Here is a 23,737-nt window from a genome sequence, read left to right on the forward strand (position 1 = left end):
TGTGTTGTCCAGTGCTGTATTCTGTATTAAGTATTTGTCGATATTGTGACAAAGTAGAGATTAGTGCATTACAAAACATAAATGCCGTTAACATTAACTGCTGGATGACGACCTCCTCCAGACTTCTCCATGCATCACTGTCTTTTGCTATACGCTTCCATGTTTTGGAATGCTGTCTTTCAGTAGATCTTTGCTTAAATCTTTTCTTAACTTTGAATCCAGCAAAAAGCTTTCTTGTTCCTTCTACCATCCATTCACCTGTTCGCATGTCCTATCCACTGCCATGCCATCTTCGTTATAGTCATAATTCAGTCTATTCCACAAGATTTCTGGGTTGCAGCCAGTTGACGTTGACTTCTTGTCTCAACATTTTGGGTGCAAACCAGGCAGCTGCTAGAGGTTAAACTTACTATTGGAGAATGCTGAACCACACACTAAGTTTATACCAAAAATTCCACACCAATAGAAGCTGTGGTAGTGTGGTGAGCAACCTTATTAATTGAAATGACAGCCTTAAATTGGACAAGGCATGGGCCCTGCCATTTCTTTAATTTCTTTATGAAGACAAAATTAAATGCATATTTTCACATCTGGTGGCAATCTTCTGCATTTGACTATCATTTCTTAACTCTGCAGGCCTACAGTTTGATAGAGGGCATGCATGCAATGACACTGACGCACTTTTCCTACCACATGCTAGATACAGCACACCTTAAAACAGTGCTAAATTTAACAGAGGGTGGTCATGTGGTCAAGACCTATGGGCACATGCCATCACACCAAATTTTGATATACAGGGTGTTACAAAAAGGTACGGCCAAACTTTCAGGAAACATTCCTCACACACAAATAAAGAAAAGATGTTATGTGGACATGTGTCCGGAAACGCTTAATTTCCATGTTAGAGCTGATTTTAGTTTAATCAGTATGTACTGTACTTCCTCGATTCACCGCCAGTTGGCCCAATTGAAGGAAGGTAATGTTGACTTTGGTGCTTGTGTTGACATGCTACTCATTGCTCTACAGTACTAGCATCAAGCATGTCAGTACGTAGCATCAACAGGTTAGTGTTCATCACGAACGTGGTTTTGCAGTCTGTGCAATGTTTACAAATGCGGAGTTGGCAGATGCCTATTTGATGTGTGGATTAGCACGGGACAATAGCCGTGGCGCAGTACGTTTGTATCGAGACAGATTTCCAGAACGAAGGTGTCCCGACAGGAAGACGTTCGAAGCAATTGATCGGCGTCTTAGGGAGCACGGAACATTCCAGCCTATCACTCGCAACTGGGGAAGACCTAGAACGATGAGGACACCTGCAAGGGACAAGGCAATTCTTCGTGCAGTTGACGATAACCCTAATGTCAGCGTCAGAAAAGTTGCTGCTGTACAAGGTAACGTTGACCACGTCACTGTATGGAGAGTGCTACAGGAGAACCAGTTGTTTCCGTACCACGTACAGTGTGTGCAGGCACTATCAGCAGCTGATTGGCCTCCACGGTTACACTTCTGCGAATGGTTCATCCAACAGTGTGTCAATCCTCATTTCAGTGCAAATGTTCTCTTTACGGATGAGGCTTCATTCCAACATGATCAAATTGTAAATTTTCACAATAAACATGTGTGGGCTGACCAGAATCCGCACGCAATTCTGCAATCACATCATCAACACAGATTTTCTGCGAACGTTTGGTCAGGCATTGTTGGTGATGTCTTGATTGGGCCCCATGTTCTTCCACCTACGCTCAATGGAGCTCGTTATCATGATTTCATATGGAATACTCTACCTGTGCTGCTAGAACATATGCCTTTACAAGTACGACACAACATCTAGTTCATGCATGATGGAGCTCCTGCACATTTCAGTCGAAGTGTTCATACGCTTCTCAACAACAGATTCGGTGACCGATGGATTGGTAGAGGTGGACCAATTCCATGGCCTCCATGCTCTCCTGACCTCAACCCTCTTGACTTTCATTTATGGGGGCATTTGAAAGCTCTTGTCCACGCAACCCCGGTAGAGACTCTTCGTGCTCGTATTGTGGACGGCTGTGATACAATACGCCATTCTCCAGGGCTGCATCAGCGCATCAGGGATTCCATGCGACGGAGGGTGGATGCATGTATCCTCGCTAACGGAGGACATTTTGAACATTTCTTGTAACAAAGTGTTTGAAGTCACACTGGTACGTTCTGTTGCTGTGTGTTTCCATTCCATGATTAATGTGATTTGAAGAGAAGTAATAAAATGAGCTCTAACATGGAAAGTGAGCATTTCTGGACACATGTCCACGTAACATATTTTCTTTCTTTGTGTGTGAGGAATGTTTCCTGAAAGTTTGGCCATACCTTTTTGTAACACCCTGTCAACATAGCACTTTGACTCAGGAATCTCCAGCCACAGATTTCTCCTGCCTGGTTGTCTACTGAAATGTCAAGATAAGAAGTCAACATCATTTGAGTGCAATCCTGATATCTCGAGCAATACTATTACCCAACGAAAACTTCAAAAATCACTTAATTATGTCTTCCACTACAGTCTGTGATCTGAAAAGTATTGTTTGTTTTTCTATATCTCCTAGTAGTTCTCAGTGTGCATCTTTTGATTGCTTGTGGAGAACCCACTACTTATTATTGACTTCCACCCCAAAAGTCCTTGTGTCATTCCTAAAACTCAAAACTGGTGATACAGATCGAGTGTAAGTCACATTGTAAACTTAGTTCTGAAAACTAGTTTTTCTTTACCAGGCCATTCTCCTGGTTTTTATTTTTTATTATTTATTTATTTTTTGCTCCATCTAGTCATCTTTTACTGCTCTAAGTAGTAACACTGATCAAATGATTCTCTACATTAATTGTTCTTATTTTTAGTATTCTCACATTATTTTAGTTGTATCATAATTAATTCCTAGGTTACTTAAAACAGACCTGTGCAGTATCATAAGCAAGACAAGGGGATATTCCTTTGAGAATTCCCATTTTAGAGATCTGAAAATCTCTTCTTGCATTGCTTGAAATAATTTTGAGATATGGAATCTTGAAGTGAAGTCTAATGTAAGCAGTAAAAATCATTTATTAGTTGTTTGCATGTTCCAGGGATCGTAATTGTGATGTATCACTATGATGTGGAGCGAATCGGTTATTATTTGAGACACTGAGAACAATAACAGCTTAAAAAATTGGTTTTTATTTGCGACACTGACAACGATAAGTGCTTAAAGCACATCATTGTTGATTGTGAGATTGTATCATTTATTAATGCTGCTAACATCTGTTGACCTTTAGTGAGCTAAGTTTATCTATGTTGTTGGCCCATTGTTATGTATGAACATTCACAAAAAGTTGTCTCACCGGTTTCTCTGATGTTCACGTAAACATTATTTTTCACAGCACCTTATTTGAAATACAATTACTCACACACACCCCTATCTGTTTTATTTTATTATATAGTCAGAAATTATATTGTGGAGTAGAAGTAGTTGTCAACAAGACATGGTTGAAGTTTGTGTTATTAAGTAAATTCTAACGTCTGTCAGATTCTTCGCATAACTTGGTATGTGGTCAATGACTTTCATTTCTGAATACATCACTCCTTTTTGTGTCACAGTCTGGCTGAGTGGTGGCTAGAATAATTCATTTCTCCTTCTGGTATTATATTTTTGAGTTTTATTGTTATTTTCAAATTGTGATTTATTGTTGACAATGAAATTCATAAAGGAGCAACTGTACTATTTGACTGTTGTCAGTAAAGAGCTGTGTACAAGAGGTTCTAGAGTGGATGCCTCATATTATCCTTATTACCAGCTTCTGTGTGGTGACCATTTTTTTCCTGAATGAGGAATTTCCCCAGTATATGATGCTGTCATACATCAGTAAATAAAAATAGGAAAAGTAAGTCACCTTTTTGACATTTTCAGCTCCAAAATCTAGTATTATCTGTAGTGCAAAAGCTGCAGAGCTTAGATGTTTAATAATAGCTCCAAGATGTGACTTCCAGTTCAGTTTTTATCAATGTAAAGACCTGAAAATTTAAACTGTTATTTCATTTGTTGATTTTCACCCAAAGTTTTTTTGCTAATAATGCGCACATGTTTTGTCCACTATAGAATTGTATATTTTGTGTTTTACCTACCAGTTCATTTGCAGGGGACCGGTTATTAATTTTCAAGAAAATTTAATTTATTTTTGCAGGAGATCTTCAGAAAAGTATCACTAGCTCTGTTCAGTTTAGTGGCCCAAGGCTCTAAACCTGCTAGGCAAGCACTTTCTGCACTGTTTGAGGCATCAGGGCAACTAGAGGGTGCACAAAGAGAGTTGCCAGTTTGGCTACACAGCTACACTACAGTGGTGCCTGATAGTCAGCAAGAAGTTGCTTCCTTCATTGTGAACACAATTCAGCATCTAGCACATGACTCTGCTAGTTATCTGAAAATTTTACAAAGTGCAGAAGAAGAAGCCTCTACTTTCCAGACAGATGCCTTGCATCATGTTCCTGCTGGTTCCTTGCAGGAGCTCTTGGATGGTTAGTAGTATTGAAAACTAGTTTTGTTATTGCTGAAACTCTGAACAAATGTCCTCTTGTGGTGTCACTAAAAATTCACAGTATTTTGACAGTGTACTTGCTCTTCATTTTCATATGGTGTTTGAAAATCTTGTGGAATTTCAGTGATGGTCCAATAAAGACCATGCAGCATTTGCAGTATCAGTAAAGCCTCTGACTGCACTGCAATGTAGTTGTTAAACTAAATTATATTTTTTCAGTAACCAATCATGGTTTAGCTTGAGTTCTTGCATGAAAGTTCAGAATGTGCTAAGGCAGGCATGCAGAATTTTTACCGGCAGCGAAATACTTTTATTTCCTAATCTGCTGAATGCATTTTTCCTACATTGTCTAACTGAATCTCTTCTTCAGGATCAAGTTATCTATTATTTTCCAGTTTGCTGTGTTCATTTCATATTACATTATCTTTGACTTTTTCCCTCTGCCCCGGGTTTTGGCTTTGCATTTCTTTTCCACTGTGCCCATTTTTTTCTTTTTTTCCTATTGGAGAAGGAAAATCCATATCTTATTTTCTGAGATTGATCATCTCATCAGGCCGGTAAGACACTGGGTGACACACATTTAACAAAAACCATGTATCGACAAAAACATAACCATTACAAACTGCCATGTAAAGGACATTACCCTAAATCATCAGTATTTGAAGAAATACATTTCTAGAATGACAACCTCACCTACATACATATCCATTCACTCTAAAGAAATGACATGGGGACAGAAGCATGTACAGAAGGTGGTTTTCGTATTTATTTACTTAATATCATGGTACAAGTATTTGTTGTTGACATCAGTTTAATTGATTGCGTGTCAGGTTTATCATATGTAAATTTTTTGTGCAGGTTACTGTGAAGAGTATGTATGAGGTGTGATATTGTGCTGTGCTGTATTTGTGTCTTTGATCATGAAACAGAAAGAACAGGGTGAAACTTAGTGCAGGTCAGTCCTGTCCTCGTAAGTAATACTAACCAAGCTGCGAATTATAACATTTCGTTCTTATGAACGGATGAGTGTCAGTGGGATGTCGTGCCACCACTTCACGAGACACAGAATGTTGACATCCAGTCTTGTGATCAGGAAATTTTTAGCATCACCCTTCATTCTTTGTATCATTATATTGCTAATAAAAATATCTTCAAATATCAACTTTCAAACTCGAACCCTGAATTTTTTGCTGCCACACAGGTGTATGTTAACTATTGTTGCTACATAGGAGGATGGAGGACAAGGATTAATGAAAAATCTGCCAAGGGGGATGCAGTATTAAAGACTATGTTGAAAGAACAGTTTACACCTATACAAATAAGATACTGTGGTGTTTCGAGGTGGAAGAATCCAAATGCCTCAGATTGTGAAGCAAATAATCAAGATGACTGCATCTGATGAGTACTGTGATCTTCAATGGGTGGTCAAGCTTGACCCTGGTCAGTTTGATGGTGGGAGTAGTGAGATTGCTGTTGATGACATGTCACTAGCACACAACCCAGAATTCTGTTTAAAAAGCCTCCATGTGCATTGGTACAAAAATGGAAATCAATTTCTGGGTCAAGTCCATCTTATATACACTGGAATTGCTACAATTGCAACAACCGTTGTAAAGATCTCGCAGAGCTATGCCACACTTTCAACCAAGCTGCCACTTTCCAGTCTAACCTAAACCTTGGTTGGAGATATAAGTAACATAAGTATATAACCAAGACTGTTTTACACAGTTATATTTGTAACTACTGAAAACTTTGTAACGTTTACTCCACAACTCACAACACTAATTAATCAACATCAATCAACTTCATCATTTGTCATGTTGTGCTGCACTTTGGTTAGCCCTCACTAGTTTCTGTTGGAGCTTTTATAGAATATTCTGTTCTGTATTCATCGTGATAGTAGTACATGCTCTATAATGGCAAATTGTATATCATGATGTTTGTAGTTGGCAGAATTCCATTATAGATAAGAGATTTGGAGTCAAAATCAACTTCTGGTAATCTGTCACTGATTAAGGAATCCAGGTAAGGTGTAAGCTGAGCTACACACTGGCAGCTCTGTTGTCACAAGTCACTTCATCAAGCTACAGCTGTATTGAGACATTGTTTCTTTTATTGGTTCAAATGAGATATTCAATGTGATTGGAAAGAGAGTTGTAAGTAGAATCTCATGATCACAAGCAGCTTTACGATGTGGATTTTGATTACAGTAAATCAACAAAGGAAGTTAAGTGTCATACTTTGCTCCATGGTCAATTTGTAGTCAGGTTTGATTTTCTGCTATCCAGTATTGAAAAGATGGTAAGGCGGAAATGAAGTACCATTTGCAGTAACTCCTGAGGAGTAACATGTCAATAAACGAAGCACTCACAAGCCTGAAATGTATACTGTTGATTGAAAGAGTGTACACATATTCTGGAAGAGCATCAAGACATTTTGGCATAGATAAGTAACTTCGTGTAAGAGAATAGGAAACAATGAAGTTTAGTGATGGTACAGCTGGATCATAAATTAATGGTGTCTCTATGTAACAAGCCATGCAGTGGCTCCATCAAAGTTCATGTGTGATGGGGCTGCTTTCACAGGCGACCCTGCCTTTAATAGAGGTGGTATATAATACTCATAAGACTGGAATAGGATACGTTGGCTTGATACGTGGCACAGGTATTGAAGTTATGTCATTTGCATAGTTTGGACTCATGTAGTAAGTAGTTGCAAGCAGGAGTGCTGTAAGGATGGTGAATATATCATTGAATGGGCTTGAATGGGTATTTCTGGTACCTTTGGTAAATATAGTTTCTGAATGAAATTACTGTTAGCAGCACAGATGAGTGATTAAGGGGCACAGCCATCTATGACAGCCGTGTCCAACCTGCAGGCTGCATGTGGCCCAAAGCAAGGATCAGTGTGCGGCCCAAGAAGTGAACATTTAGCACATGACTGGTATGAAAAAGAAATCAATGCCGTAAGTTATCATAAACTGAATATTTTCAGTCGAAACTCCCACCCATGATTATTCCCTCTCCCCCCCTATCTCTCTCTCTCTCTCTCTCTCTCTCTCTCTCTCTCTCTCTCTCTCTCTCTCATTTCTAGTGAAGTTCAGGATATTGTGTGTGACCCAAAAATACTCATCTTCTTCCAATGTGGCCTAGTTAAGTTAAAAGGTTAGGCACCCCAGATCTATAACATACAGGGTGTACGTAAAGTCCGGGAACACTTTCAATTATTTATTGCACAAGAACTAAACATTGTACAGATGTGATACATATTGCATTTTGAAGAGAAACTTTGAAAGTTTTTTTTACAAACATTAAATATGCAAACCATGAGTGACCCGGGAGATGTCAATATGGTAATCGCATTCTTGCCATACTTGTCCCAGCATGGCATCGTTGGCTGTGGCAGTTGCTTCCCGTATTCTCTTCCAGAGCTCTGCATACGCCAGATCTTTAATGTGTCCCCACAGAAAAAAGTCACATGAAGTGAGATCTGGTGATCGGGGAGGCCATTTCATGAAACAGTTGTCCCCTTCTGTAGCACGGCCAATCCATCGTTGCGGCAGCTCCGTGTTCAGGTACCCACGAACTTCACGATGAAAATGGGTTGGTGCCCCATCCTGCTTAAAGATGAACAGAGTGTCCGATTGAATTTAAGGCATCAACAATGCCATCCCCATTCGCATTTAGTTGTTGCAACTGTGAACAAAACTGAGAATGCTTGTCTTTATTGTCATCATTGAGCTTCTGCATTAGCTCCAATTTGAATGGTTTCATAGACAGCTTCTGTCACAGGACTTTCCACACTGTCATTGGAGCCGTTTTGAGTTCACGGGATGCATGACACACCAATTTCTTTGGACCCTTTATGAATGTCTCTCGTACGTGCTCCACGTTCACTTCACTCACACTGGGACATCCTCTTCTCTTTGCCGGGCACAAGCAACCCATTGTAACGAATTTGTTGTGCCAGTGGTAAATGGCCCTTGTTGATGGCTTCTTACTGCAGTTGGTTTTAAACATCCATTGAACAGCTGTAGCACACGTGTTTTTGTTGAACTCCAACACACAGAAAGCTTGCACTGCACCTGAACTTGCTATGTTTGCGACTAGAGCTGACTGTCACCAAATTACCAATCTATGCTGTGGCGGTATACATGAAAAAACTTTCAGGGTTTCTCTTCAAAATGACATATGTATCATATCTGTACAATGTTTGCTTCTTGTGCAATAAATAATTGAAAGTGTTCCCAGACTTTATTTACACCCTGTATTACCATTTCATTTTTTGATTAAAAAAATATTAAAGCTAGGAAACAATTTGAATTCAATTAGAAACTTCCTGTTCATCAGTCTGGGCTTGCTCAACTTTTTTCCATGAGTGCTCATGACACAGACATATCACTTCTGTGTAATATCAAATTTAAAAGCATCAAGGTTGTTATTTGTAAGAAATGGTTTTACATTTGTACATGGAAGCGTCTGGAAGAAATCATTTTACATTTGTTCATGGAAGCATCTGGCAAAAGATCATAGTGGCCAGAGACCCAAGTAATTACTAGATTCACAGATTAAGTGAAAAGTCTACTGATGGGCTACTGTTAGATCCTTACATACTCTAGTTGCCAGCTATAATGTTACCAGTGGCCACAGTGTTGCCATATATGGGCATAAGTGTGGCCTCTGTGTTTGATAGATCTGTTTCGAAAGGTCAACTGTTGCGTCCCACATGGCACTACACTTTTGTTTGTTGTCTTTATTAAGGGTGCTCTTCTGTCACAGTTGCTTTTAACAGAAAAACTATACATTGTGTGTGTTTGTGTGTGTGTGTGTGTGTGTGTGTGTGTGTGTGTGTGAGAGAGAGAGAGAGAGAGAGAGAGAGAACATGAGTGAGCAAGCACTGGAATGTGACTGTGAGCATGTGCGCTTGCATTCCAGTGTCTAGCTGAATGTTTATTAGAGTATTGTGCAAAAATTTAAAATAAAGTGGTCAGGAATTTCGAGATTTTTGCTAATCCTCTCTCTCTCTCTCTCTCTCTCTCTCTCTCTCTCTCTCTCTCTCTCTCTCTGAGTATTGTGTAATAATTTCAGAATTTCAGATATACAAGGAACTCATGCATTTGGACTAGGTGGGACCGGATGTAATCCAGATTACCAAAAATCTGGAAATGTTCTACTAAATGCAAAAACACTAATATGTGCTACAATATACTAATATTTTGTTTTGGTGCTAATAAGAAACTTTTTTTGCCTCTTTAATGCTATATTGTAGTCCACTCACATTTATTTACTAAAGTGGAGTGTAAGTTTCTTTTGTTTCAAATTTGAGTGGTGTTTGAGAGCTTCACAATCGTTTAGATGTGTAACTAACATCAGTTTGTCTGGAGTTGTTTCAGGATGATGTTCTAGGTAAACCTTTAGTTTTTTTCAGCTGTGCCATTGTCTTCGCATGGGTCATTATTTCTTCCCCTCCTGTGTCATTTTTGTTGTGCACTTTACCATCGATATCATTCTCTGTAGAGTAACAAGCGGCCATACAGATTTTGAAATTGGTCATCACTGTCATTCTCCAACCAAGCACCTACGGCACTGTTGTCTACATCCTAACAACCAGGAATGTTTGATGACATTTCAAGGAATTCAGAGGTTTGACAACTAATCAAAAATTCAGTAATGGAACTGCAAACAGCAGGCCATATTGTTGTCCGTGACTTCAGAATTGATGGCTCAGGAACTTGATCCTAAGAAGATGCAACCATAAAAATCACATCTTTGGCATTTACCAGTTTCAGTACAGGAATCAAACTTAACTTCTCCCTATTCTGCAGTTAGTTTACCCAGTATCTGTTAACTGTGTACACATTGTGCTCTCCAGTACACCTTAATCCATCAGTTGTAGAAGTGCCATTATGTTTGGAGGGAGATGAAAGTGTGGGACCAGTGAAAAGAAAACAAAAAAATGAATCCAGTTAAACTGGGATTAAGGGGGGCTGAATAAATGTTAAACAATGTCTTATCTTTACTTACTAGATAAAATGTAATATCAAGTGCTGTACCTTCATCCTGTGTATATTTATTGCCAAAAGTGTAAAACTGCCTTCAAAACTGCCTTCATCTTCTGAAAATTTCATTTATATTATTGCTTTACTGTGTTTCATTTCCTGTTTTGCCTCTCACACCTGATGGGATAATACCTATTTGAAAATTTTGAGCTTTCTTGTCTGTCTCTGTTTGTGTTGGGCTGCTTGACTGCTTTTTAAACAGAATTCTGGGTTGTGTGCTAGTGACGTGTCATCAACAGCAATCTCACTACTCCCACCATCAAACTGACCAGGGTCAAGCTTGACCACCCATTGAAGATCACAGTACTCATCAGATGCAGTCATCTTGATTATTTGCTTCACAATCTGATAAATATACAATTATCATCTTTAGTTTGGTTAGTTTTCAGTGTCTGTCATTTAATAAATAATTTAAGAGTGAAGGAGACAAGCCACCAAATAGTGGAAGCATTGAGTGTCAGTGGGTACACAAAGAAAAAATGCAGACTTTCTAGCTTACAGAAGAATCCTTTAATGAGTTAGAGGACACACACTCACACACACAAACAAAACCTGCGCAGCTACATTTTGTAGTTTGCCGGTAGATACGACACAGTCCCTCATTAAGACTACCTGCCGAACTGCAGTCGTGGCATTGTGTGTTCAGCTAGCACAATGTAGTTAAGTTTCCAGTTTTTGTTTGCCTGTTAATGACTCAATGTTCTCTCTATTCACTGAGGCGTCTCCATTACTCCTAAATTATTCACATTCTGCTAGAAGTTTCCTTACCGTGTTTATGCACTACTGTTTGTGAAAAATGTGATACCCAGAAAAATGGTCTGAACCACTCCAAAATTGAGGATGTATAGAACAGTGGAATCATATTAATTGATTAAGATTGCAGAGAAGGACCATGCACCCAGGCCCAGTAATGCCCTCTTTTGGGAGACTCTCAGTGAATGCAAAGCCACCAAACAAATTGCAAATGTAAAAGCAAGTGCTGATATGCCTTGTTGATTTTAAAGGATCCAATATCAGCATGAGTGAGTGAGTTTGAATGGGGAGAATGATTGGTCTACAGAAAATGGGTTTGTCATACTGTGACATTACGGCTTGTACAGGGCATGCTGCTATGATAGTGGTGTGTGTGTGTGTGTGTGTGTGTGTGTGTGTGTGTATGTGTGTGTAAAACCATTGGATGCAAGAGGTTTGTATACAGTGATGAATGGGTACTGGACCACTCAATTTTATAACTGCCATCTTGTTCCCATGGTCGTAACAGAAAGAACAACTCGGTCCACAGTGTTGGGCTTGATCTTGGGGCATTGCACTTGTGTCGACATTGCGATGCCATCTGTTGTGGGTTGGACTGGTGGCATACATGCCGTAGCGTTGGCTTCCATTGACCAGAAAGCACCATCACCTTAGACTGCAATGGGGATGTGAACCAGTGGCTTGCTGAATAGCAAAATATGGTGTTTTTTGGAAGACTCCCACTTTGACTTCGCCTACAGTGACTACCATGTATGTGTTAGAACCCACTGTGGTGAACGCAATCTGGCATACTGCATTTTTGAGTGGTGTAGTGGACTAACACCAAGTAAGGTGTTTTGGGATGCTACTGGTTATAGTGTGTGATCTCGCCTCTTATGTAACGATGTTACTTTCAGCAGCAGCAATTACTGCATGAAGGAGGTTTTAGTGCTGGAGGCTCCTCCTCCAGACAGCCCAACATGCTATAATGTCTGGTCACCTGTGACAAGGAATGTGCAAGGCTTCTTTCTGTATATTCACCTGACATGTCGCCCATTGAACATTTCTGGAATATGGTCCGTCGGCAGTTTCTTCAGTGTAGTGCTCCAGCAATCGCTGTTGATGCTTTGTGGACACACCTACAAATTTTGTGGCAGTGTGTTCCCCAACAACATAACTAGGTCATCGTTCCATGCTACAATGTCTAGACGCCCTGATTGCAACATATGGCAGCTTCAAACCATACTGAATTCTGAGAGTCAAAGTGTATATACAGGTTTGTAATTCAAACTGTTGGTGTGTTGTCATATGCATAATCTGTGAAATAAATTTCACTGTAATCATATGTCTCCTTGGTGTTACAATTTTCACAGACATTAGTGTATAATGACTTCTTTTTTATGCAGCCCTTATATATAGTTTTTTTTAAATTGTTGTTTCAGATCTAATGGAAGATCACCATACCCCTACCTGCATGGCCAGAACAATGGAGAACCATGAATCTTCAAGTCTTCTGCTTGTAGCAGCATTGTTTACAGGAAAAGAAGACTCTGATGAAGATTGTGTAGGTGCTGTTCCATATTTCCTGTCACATGTTGTTGTGTGTCTATTTCACCAGCAGGCCTCTCCCTCATTGCTTTCTTCCTTGGTACATATGCCTCACTGCCGCTTGCCACCAGCAGTTGTGAGCTATATTGACAGTTGGTTCAAGTCACCAGTAGCACACCCACTTGGAAAGCCTTTTCCACCTTCTTGTCCATTAAGAAAGCTCAGCAAAAAGCTACTGAAAACTGACACACACATTGATGAGAAACCATTAGCTATTGTTAATTTCTTTGATTCCATGGAAGTAAATGATGATCCAGAACTGATAATGTCTTTATTTGATCAGACACTGTTTTATGCAAGTCGTCTTGCTATGCACAACGCACTTACACTTGTGGTATATGAAAAATGCAAGTACACTCTTCAGCATCTTATGGAGATTGCAAATAAACTAGAGCAACCAGAACAGTTAAGTGGCTTGTCATCCATAGATTGTGTTGTTTTTGAAACAGCCAGTGCAGCTCAAGAGTTTGTTGTTGAGAACTGTCTGAAAGTAGCTTTGAGAAACAAGAATGTTGTTGAAATGTTTAATCCACTGTGCAATGACCAGCAGCAGTCTGATATGCTGATGACAGATTTAATATGTTTCTTAATGTCCTCTGCAAATTGTTTTGTGAGAAATAAATCTAATCTCTGCAACATTCTTGATCCACTAAAAATGAAATTTATGAGTGAGATAGTGAGGCAAACATCAAGCAAGAGAAAGCGATCCACAGAGTTTACAAGAGATTTGTCAAACATACTAGTTTGTTTCACACTGGAACATCATGAAGTTGCTTCATTATTGGATGCAGTAGCTCTTTCACCACTCATTTGTCTCCCTCAGTGGCAGAAGTTATTGGAATACCTTCTTAAGAAAGCTGCCTATTTGAAATGTGGCCAGGTGGCAGGTTCGTCTATAGCGGCATTGGCTGAATTTTTAATGACTACATCTGATAAAGCAAATACTGTGGGAATTCAGGACAGCATCAGACTGCTTCTTTCAGAATGCCCTCATCTTATTGGATCCCTTCCACAGTGTACGTATGATCAGTTTTTAAGTTTTTGCTTCCATTTATGTTTATCACTCGGAGACAAAGAGCATCTTTGTGTAGCATGTTTTGTGTTTCTTTTTAGTAAATATATTACTCATCAACTGCAGACATGTTAATTCATTTATGTTAGGTACTATGATATGAGTGCAATGTGTGTTAGATTAATTTATATGGAACTGTTTTTAAAATTATTTCATTTGTGTGACATGAAGATAGTAGCGGTATTTACATTAGTATATTCCATTTCTTCTTTTTTCAGGCTCCTTTGTAACTTGATTGTGCAAGTTTACTTGTGATCTCTCTAGGAATCTATACCTAAGTTAAAATGTTATATCAATATAATGGAAGGAAACATTCCACGTGGGAAAAAATATATATAAAAACAAAGATGAGGTGACTTACCGAACAAAAGCGCTGGCAGGTCGATAGACACACAAACAAACACACATGTTATATTATTCTTTTGTATTGTGTTCTGATATTACTTCAGAGAAAACCAGTTTCATGGAAACTAGAACTCAGTAGCTTTAAAACTAATTCTTTTGTCTGTTTTAACAGCATGAGAGAAAGTCTCCTGAATTATAGGAAAATAAAAGTCAACAACTAACTCACCATAAAAACATGCCATCACTGTTAGGAAAAATATATTTTCGGATCTCAAGCACAAGAGAAAAAAGTACAACACTCAGGGTGATGCATGGCAAGAGAAACATAAACACAGTTCAGTGACGAAGTGAGTCGCACGTGGAGCCAGAGCTGAATGAGAGTGAGCGATGATTGGCACTCACCTACATAGGCATATGTTGCAGGGGGTGCTGAATGTGCCTGCACAGTAGTTTGCGCTGCACTGTCATTCAGCCGCCATGTTGCCTGCTAGTGGCCTCCACCTCCTATTGGCTGTCGACAGAGGTGTTGGCCAGTGTCCGATGGATAGATGGTAATCTGATAATTACCATGCTTGCATAATTTGTTTAGAGAGACTTCTTGAAATGTTTGGAGGCCACTCAAATTCTGCAAGTACTTTCATCTTGTAGTAACAGGTTCTGTTCAACATAGTGTGCAGAAATTTAAAAATTGTCACCGGTGAAGGCATATTTGTGTGCCTACTGTTTTGTCTCTGTATGCTGGAGATGTCACCAGAGGCTATAAAAATTCAGATAGCAAGTTTCAAACTTAAATAAGCTCAGCAAGCTGAACTGTAGCGATCAGGTTGTGACATCATCAGATTGCTACCTAAGATTGTGAAGTTGCGCCAACATGCGCTATGGAGCTTACAGTGCTGTACAGTTGGGGTTGTTTGCTTTATTTAGCATTAAGACCCGTGGTTTGTCTAAATTGTTTTTCTGCTTTTGATTTTCTATGGTCTCCGTACATCTTAGCATAGTAATTCTGGGACCTTGATAAAACTGTAGTATCGAAGCACCAAATTTTGTAGTTCGCTGGTCCAAGTATATTATTTACTGCTACATTTCCCAGATGACAATTGCTCCTGTGTTCAATAAGCCAGGTGTTCTTTTTGTAGTTTCTGTGCACAGTTCAGAGCATGTGCAAGGGATTTCGCATACTTCTGCTTTGGCAAAAGGTGGACATAGGTTCTTTCCATTGGCCAAAGATTTGTGCGCCTTTTTTGTTGGTTTGAACACTATTGATGCTGTCTCTTCACAGCATCTGCTGATGCAATCTGTGACAGTTTATATGATTTAGGGGAAAACTTCCCCCTTTAGTTGATTCTTTTTTACTAGATACTCCTGACCTTTTAAGAACAGTTGTTTCTTCTAAAAGTAGTTCTTAAATGTCCAAGCTCTTTGTTCACATAATGTTGATTCACAGATTATTTTAGCACAGTGCACTGATATGTTGATCTCTCCTCTTTTCTGCTTGGGATGATGACTGGAACTTTTATGAAGGCATCTATGTATGTTAGTAGGCCATCTGTGGACTTTGTGCTCTAAAGTTCCATCAGGTTTTTTAACTGTCTGTACAGCCAAAATAAAATTTTATCTTCGATAGTTGGAGCCTTGGCAAAAGACTTGAATCAGGTGCTCCAATCGGAGATGATATTGGGTGCTCTTTTGGGGAGGGAGAGTATTTTTTTGCAACTGGTTCTTGGAGTTGGTGGGAAGATTAGGGGTGTGTTAACAAGAAACAGGCTTCAGATCCATCTTCAGCCTTTCTGATTCAGGTTTTACATGACTACATAAATTCCTGTTTAAATTACCATGTGTTAATAACAGAGAAAATTTTATCTGCATGAAGTTCACTGTAAAATGGTATGATTTGTTTTTAGATCATTTCAATATAATTACCACACACTGTTTGGTGTTTGAAAGTAATAATATGTTAACACAAAAGATATTTTAGTTGTGCCCTTAAAAAAACTCTTAAGTCATTTTTTTCCTGTTTACTGTTGATTGTTATTCGAAATTTATATTTCATTTACAGCATTCTTCAAATTCCTTTTGAAGCAACATTCAAAGGACTCTGCCACCATGCTCTCCGTTTTACTTCTCAGGCACAATCCAGGTTTTCTGTCATCATTCAGAAGAACTGTATTGAAGAAGATGGACATTTTACAGTGTGCATCTCTTGTTTTCTCATTACTGACATGTTCCAGTCATGTCCAAAATGAAATGTCAAAAGATGATGAGTTTCTTAGAAAACTTTATGAGTTGCATGGTCCTGATATTCACAAAAGCATTAAGAAGCCAAGTAAAGCTAAGTCATGGATGCTTACTAATGTTCCAGGTGTAACATTAGTGTTGGATAAGTGTTTCGGTAAGATACTGTTTACAGTTATTTGTTTAATTTTTTGTGTAAAATGTTTCTTCTTTCTCCAAAGAGATGAAGATACATGCATTACTGATTGTGTCCTGACAGAAAACTTCATTGCGTACTTTTATGGCATGTATTCATTTTAATATGTACTCAGATACAACAATAAATTAAATGTGGTGAGATAGAAAAGGGACACATCAATTTGAGTAGAAAAGTTTGTTGTTTAGAACTGGAAAGGGAGGGAAGTAATGATGAGAGTAAGAAGGAATTGACACTAACAAGGAGTTAAAGAAAGAGATCAAAAGGGAACTAAGTTTGATTGACAGTCAGGTTACAAGCTATAAATAGGCTTCAAAATGAAAGAGAAATGTTAAAATAACTGTAAACAACTATTGGGATTAAAATTTGGAAGTGCATGAAGAAAAATTATTGCTTGTAGAGAACCGAACAAAGCTCTAAAGGAACATGTGCATTAACATGGTCCACAAAATACACATGCACAGTTCAGTAGTTATTGTTGTTGTTGTTGTTGTTGTTGTCTTCAGTCCTGAGACTGGTTTGATGCAGCTCTCCATGCTACTCTGTCCTGCGCAAGCTTCTTCATCTCCCAGTACTTACTGCAACCTACATCCTTCTGAATCTGCTTAGTGTATTCATCTCTTGGTCTCCCTCTACGAGTTTTACCCTCCACGCTGCCCTCCAATGCTAAATTTGTGATCCCTTGATACCTCAGAACATGTCCTACCAACCGGTCCCTTCTTCTTGTCAAGTTGTGCCACAAACTCCTCTTCTCCCCAATTCTATTCAATACCTCATCATTAGTTATGTGATCTACCCATCTAATCTTCAGCATTCTTCTGTAGCACCACATTTCGAAAGCTTCTATTCTCTTCTTGTCCAAACTATTTATCGTCCCTGTTTCACTTCCATACGTGGCTACACTCCATACAAATACTTTCAGAAACGACTTCCTGACACTTAAATCTGTACTCGATGTTAACAAATTTCTCTTCTTCAGAAACGCTTTCCTTGGCATTGCCAGTCTACATTTTATATCCTCTCTACTTCGACCATCATCAGTTATTTTGCTCCTCAAATAGCAAAACTCCTTTACTACTTTAAGTGTCTCATTTCCTAATCTAATTCCCTCAGCATCACCCAACTTAATTTGACTACATTCCATTATCCTCATTTTGCTTTTGTTGATGTTCATCTTATATCCTCCTTTCAAGACACTGTCCATTTCATAGTTATTATAACAAAAATATCTTCAGTTTCCAGTGGAGATGTCTCATTTATGAACTTTATGGTCATGTTGTTTGTTGTTGTGGTCTTTAGTGTGAAGATTGGTTTGATGCAGCTCTCCACGTTACTCTTATCCTGTGCAGGGCTCTACATCTCCGAATAAGTACTGCAACTTACATCCTTCTGAATCTGCTCACTGTGTTTATCTCTTGGTCTCCCTCTATGATCTTTAATCCTGCCCCAAGACTCTCTGCCAATACTACATTGGTGGTATGGTGATCCCTTGATGTCTCAGAATGTGTTCTGTCAACTGATCCTTCTTTTTATTCAAGTTGTGCCATAAATTTCTTGTCTCCCCAATTCTTTTTAGTGCCTCCTCAATAGTTACACAATCTACTCTTCTAATCTTCAGCATTCTTATATAGCACCACATTTCAAAAACCCCTATTCTCTTCTTGTCTAAAATGTTTATCGTCCACATGTCACTTCCATGCATGGCTACACTCCGGACAAATACCTTCAGAAAAGCCTTCCTAACACTCAAATCTATATTTGATGTTAACAAATCTCTCTTCTTCAGAAACACTTTTCTTGCCATAGCCCATCTACATTTTATGTCCTCTCTACTTCAGTCATCATCATTTCTTTTTGCAGCCCATATAACAAAATGGATGTTTAGCTTTTGTTGATGTCCATCTTATATCCTCCTTTCAAGATGCTGTCCATTCTATTCAACTGCTCTTCCAAGTCCTCTGCTGTCTCTGACAAATTACGTCAGAGGCATACTTCAAAGTTTTTATTCCTTCTCCTTTAACTTTACTCCAAATATTTCATCAGTTATAGGTTTCAGGAATTACTGCAACCAATTGCCATTTTTTCTTCAATTTTTATTTATTCATGACCAGTTTCGAATCACCCGGCGATTCATCATCAGATGATACAATTTAGTTTGGAGTATTGTTGGGGTCGTGCATCTGTGGCAGATATAGAGACGAAAGAGTGAGCACTCTATGTGGAAAGAATATTATGATTGTAAGATTAAATTGATGGTATTAATCACTGTTTTCATTCTTGTGGCAAGCACTGCTCCAGGAAACATAATGTGTGCTTACCAGTATTGTTAAATATCAAGTGAAATAGGCACTTTTCCACCAATGGCGACTCCCCCACACTTTACAAAATATAAACAAACCAAAGAGTGTGGCTGTTGTATCCAAAGAGTTTTGTGGAGGCAGAGAATTTTCTTTGTTCATTTCTCGTTTTGTGTGTCATTTGTAATAAAATATATATTTATTACATTACTTTCTTTATAAAAAATTATTATTATGATTTTACATTGCAAAATTTCTAATGCTATTTACAAAATCTACAACAAAGTGTTTAGGACAATATTTCTGGTAGTGAAGTTATGTTTGGCATGTTTCTCATTGCTCAATCAACTGGATAGTATACATATGGGGAGGGGAGGGTAGTTGGGAAGGGGGAGGGTAGGGAGGGGGGAAGAGAGAGAGAGAGAGAGAGAGAGAGAGAGAGAGAGAGAGAGGGGGGGGGGGTGGATGGATGGATTGTGTGTGTGTGTGTGTGTGTGTGTGTGTGTGTGTGTGTAAAAAGAGGTAGAGAGGATGGTGTTTAGGTGTGGTATGAGCATCATGGGGAATGGGTATGGGAGTGAATGAGCACAGTATTTATTGGTTTTTCAAATTTAAGGGCTCTTTAAAATTTTGGAAGAATGGGTTGTTTGCTAAATCAATTTGTTTATTTAAGATGGTGTGGGATGTTTTATTGTTATGTATGAAGATTACTAATTGTTCCAAGAGGTCCATTTTTATTCCTTTGTCTACAGTGTGTAGAATGTGGAGGTTGGTTTTTATATCTGTGATGACTATTTTGGGTTAGATGGGCTGCAAACGTGGATTTATTTAATTTTTTAAATGGACTGTGTCCGTGTGCTCTTTGTATCAGATTTCAAAATTTCTTCCTGTCTGTCCTATGTTAATAACAAAATTTATATTCAGAAAGACGGTTTAGCTGTCCTACTAGCTGACATCTATATTAATGATCTGGAAAACAAATTCTTTAAAGATAATCCAATGGAAAAAGACAAAGTCATTTATTACAAATGCTATGTTGATGACACATTTACTATACAATGGAACAACAACTGAAATAGAAAACTTAGCCACTAAACTGCATAATATACATCCCAAAATACAGTTTACTGTTGAACACCAAACACAACAGGGAATTAATTTTCTTGACTTAAACATAACATGTCACAACGCCAAATACAAATTGAAATTTACAGGAAACCCACCACAACAGATGTTGTAATAAATATACATCATGCCACCCAAATCAGCATAAAGTAGCATTTTTCAGACCAGCATTCAACCGTGTAAATAAAATTCATGCTGAACCTGCTGTAAAAAGCAAGGAGCTAAACATTTTAAAAACAATAGCCCACAATAATCCTTATGACCCAACCACAGTTGACAAACTGGGTGTGAAAATGAAAACTAAGCAAAAAACAATAAACAAACCTTTCCTCAGCACCAACAGAAACTAATAATGTCTGTATGCCTTTCCTTGGTAATGCATCATATCAACTTGCAAAACTATTTAAACCACACAAAGTCAAAATTAGTTTCCACACAAACAACAAAATACAAAACAAAATAATTCACAACATTAAAACAACCAGCCCACTATATTACAAATCAGGTATATACAAATTAACTTGTGACAGCTGTTCTTGCTGCTACATAGGACAGACAGGAAGAAATTTTGAAACCCGATACAAAGAGCAAACTGACGCAGTCTGTTTAAAAAGTTAAAAAAATATATATAAATCCACTTTTGCAGCCCATCTAGCCCAAAATAGTCATCACAGATATAAAAACCAACCTCCACATTCTACACACTGTAGACAAAGGAATAAAAATGGACCTCTTGGAACAATTAGTAATCTTCATACATAACAATAAAACATCCCACACCATCTTAAATGAACAAATTGATTTAGCAAACAACCCATTCTTCCAAAATTTTAAAGAGCCCTTAAATTTGAAAAACCAATAAATACTGTACTCATTCACTCCCATACCCATTCCCCACGATGCTCATACCACACCTAAACACCATCCTCTCTACCTCTTTTTACACACACACACACACACAATCCATCCATCCACCCCCCCCCCTCTCTCTCTCTCTCTCTCTCTCTCTCTCTCTCTCTCTCTCTCTCTCTCTTCCCCCCTCCCTACCCTCCCCCTTCCCAACTACCCTCCCCTCCCCATATGTATATTATCCAGTTGATTGAGCAATGAGAAACATGCCAAACATAACTTCACTACCAGAAATATTGTCCTAAACACTTTGTTGTAGATTTTGTAAATAGCATAAGAAATTTTGCAATGTAAAATCATAATAACAATTTTTATAAAGAAAGTAATGTAATAAATATATATTTTATTGCAAATGCCACACAAAACGAAAAATGAGCAAAGAAAATTCTCTGCCTCCACAAAACTCTTTGGATACAACAGCCACACTCATTGGTTTGTTTATATTTTGTAAAGTGTGGGGGAGTCACCATCAGTGGAAAACTGCCTGTTTCACTCGATATTTAATGATACTGGTAAGCACACATTATGTTTTCCGGAGCAGTGTATACCACAAGAATGAAAACAGTGAGTAATACCATCAATTTAATCTTACAATCGTAATATTCTTTCCACATACAGTGCTCTCTTTTCCATCTCTGTATTTGCCACAGATGCACGATCCCCACAATACTCCAAACTAAATTGTAATATCTGATGATGAATCGCTAGGCGATTTGAAACCGGTCATGAATAAATAAAAATTGAAGAAAAAATGGCGATTGGTTGCAGTAATTACTGAAAGCTTTAACAAGACAATCGCAGAGTTCCAAATCCAGAATGGATAAAAGTTTTATTTCATCAGTTTCTTTTACTGCTTTCTTGGTGTATAGATTGAATGACATCAGGGTTAACTACAACTCTGTGTCACTCCCTTCCAACTGGTGCTTCCCTTTCATGCCCCTTGACTCTTATAACAGCCATCTGGTTTCTGTACAAGGTGTAAATAGCCTTTCGCTCCCCATATTCTACCACTGCTACCTTCAGGATTTCAAAGAGAGTATTCCACCCAACGTTGTTGAAAGCTTTATATAAGTGTACAAATGCAATAAATGTAGATTTGTCTTTCGCCTATCTCATAAGAGAAGTTGTAGATTCAGTAACACCTGAGAAGTTCCCACATTTCTCCAGAATCCAAACTGAACTTCACCAAGGTTGGCTTGTACCAGCTTTTCCATTCTTCTGTAAAGAATTCATGATAGTTTGGTGATATCCACAGCTATCAGAACTTACTTTCTTTGGAATTGTCATTATTACATTCTTCTTGGCGTTTGAGGGTATTTTGCCTGTCTCATACACATTGCACACCAGATGGAGTTTTGTCATGGTTTGTGTTCACAATGATGTTAGTAGTTCTGATGGAATGTTGGCCTACTCCTGGGGCCTGGTTTCTCCTTAGATCCTCCAGTGCTCTGTCAAATTCTTCTTGCACTATCATATCTCCCATCTCATCTTCATCTGAGTCCTCATCCCTGTCTATAATATTGCCTATACTGCCTTCACTATCTCATCTCTCACAGCTACCCATTTGTATTCTACTGTATTCATTTCCCCTGTTCTGGTCAAGTTAATCTCCCTTGTATAGACCCTCTATATACTCCTTCCACCTTTCAGCTTTCCTTTCTTTGCTTATTACTGGTTTTCCATCTGAGTTCTTGATGTTCATAAAGCTGTCTCTCTTTTTTTCCTCTTTAATTTTCCTGTAGGTGATATCTATTTTTTACATAGTGAAATGTGCTTCTAAATTCTTACATTTGTCCTCTAGGCGTTTTTGCTTAGCCATTGTGCACTTCCTCTCATTTCATTTTTTAGATGTTAATATTCCCTTGTGCCTGCATCATTTTCTACAAGTTTATATTCTCTCTTTATATCAGTTAAATTCAGTATTTCTTGTAATATACAGGGTTATTACAAATGATTGAAGCGATTTCACAGCTCTACAATAACTTTATTGTTTGAGATATTTTCACAATGCTTTGCACACACATACAGAAACTTAAAAAGTTTTTTTAGGCATTCACAAATGTTCGATATGTGCCCCTTTAGTGATTCGGCAGACATCAAGCCGATAATCAAGTTCCTCCCACACTCGGCGCAGCATGTCCCCATCAATGAGTTCGAAAGCATCGTTGATGCGAGCTCGCAGTTCTGGCACGTTTCTTGGTAGAGGAGGTTTAAACACTGAATCTTTCACATAACCCCACAGAAAGAAACTGCATGGGGTTAAGTCGGGAGAGCGTGGAGGCCATGACATGAATTGCTAATCGTGATCTCCACCACGACCGATCCATCGGTTTTCCAATCTCCTGTTTAAGAAATGCCGAACATCATGATGGAAGTGCGGTGGAGCACCATCCTGTAGAAAGATGAAGTCGGCACTGTCGGTCTCCAGTTGTGGCATGAGCCAATTTTCCAGCATGTCCAGATACACGTGTCATGTAACATTTTTTTCGCAGAAGAAAAAGGGGCTGTAAACTTTAAACCGTGAGATTGCACAAAACACGTTAACTTTTGGTGAATTGCGAATTTGCGGCACGAATGCGTGAGGATTCTCTACCGCCCAGATTCGCACATTGTGTCTGTTC

The 23,737-nt window shown here is 38.6% G+C and overlaps 1 protein-coding gene across 1 annotated transcript in view; it reads left to right on the forward strand.

The window, feature by feature from the left end:
• LOC126457523 (nucleolar pre-ribosomal-associated protein 1) overlaps positions 1-23,737 on the forward strand; it is a 180,361-nt gene that overhangs the window by 82,877 nt on the left and 73,747 nt on the right. Inside the window, exons 10-12 of the mRNA XM_050093866.1 lie at positions 4,192-4,522; positions 12,775-13,956; positions 16,414-16,746. Of these exons, the coding sequence (XP_049949823.1) occupies positions 4,192-4,522; positions 12,775-13,956; positions 16,414-16,746 (1,846 nt within the window). The remainder of the gene's footprint in view (positions 1-4,191; positions 4,523-12,774; positions 13,957-16,413; positions 16,747-23,737) is intronic.

Source organism: Schistocerca serialis, chromosome 2 (assembly GCF_023864345.2).
Source record: "Schistocerca serialis cubense isolate TAMUIC-IGC-003099 chromosome 2, iqSchSeri2.2, whole genome shotgun sequence".
In the NCBI taxonomy this organism is placed as follows: Eukaryota; Metazoa; Arthropoda; class Insecta; order Orthoptera; family Acrididae; genus Schistocerca; species Schistocerca serialis.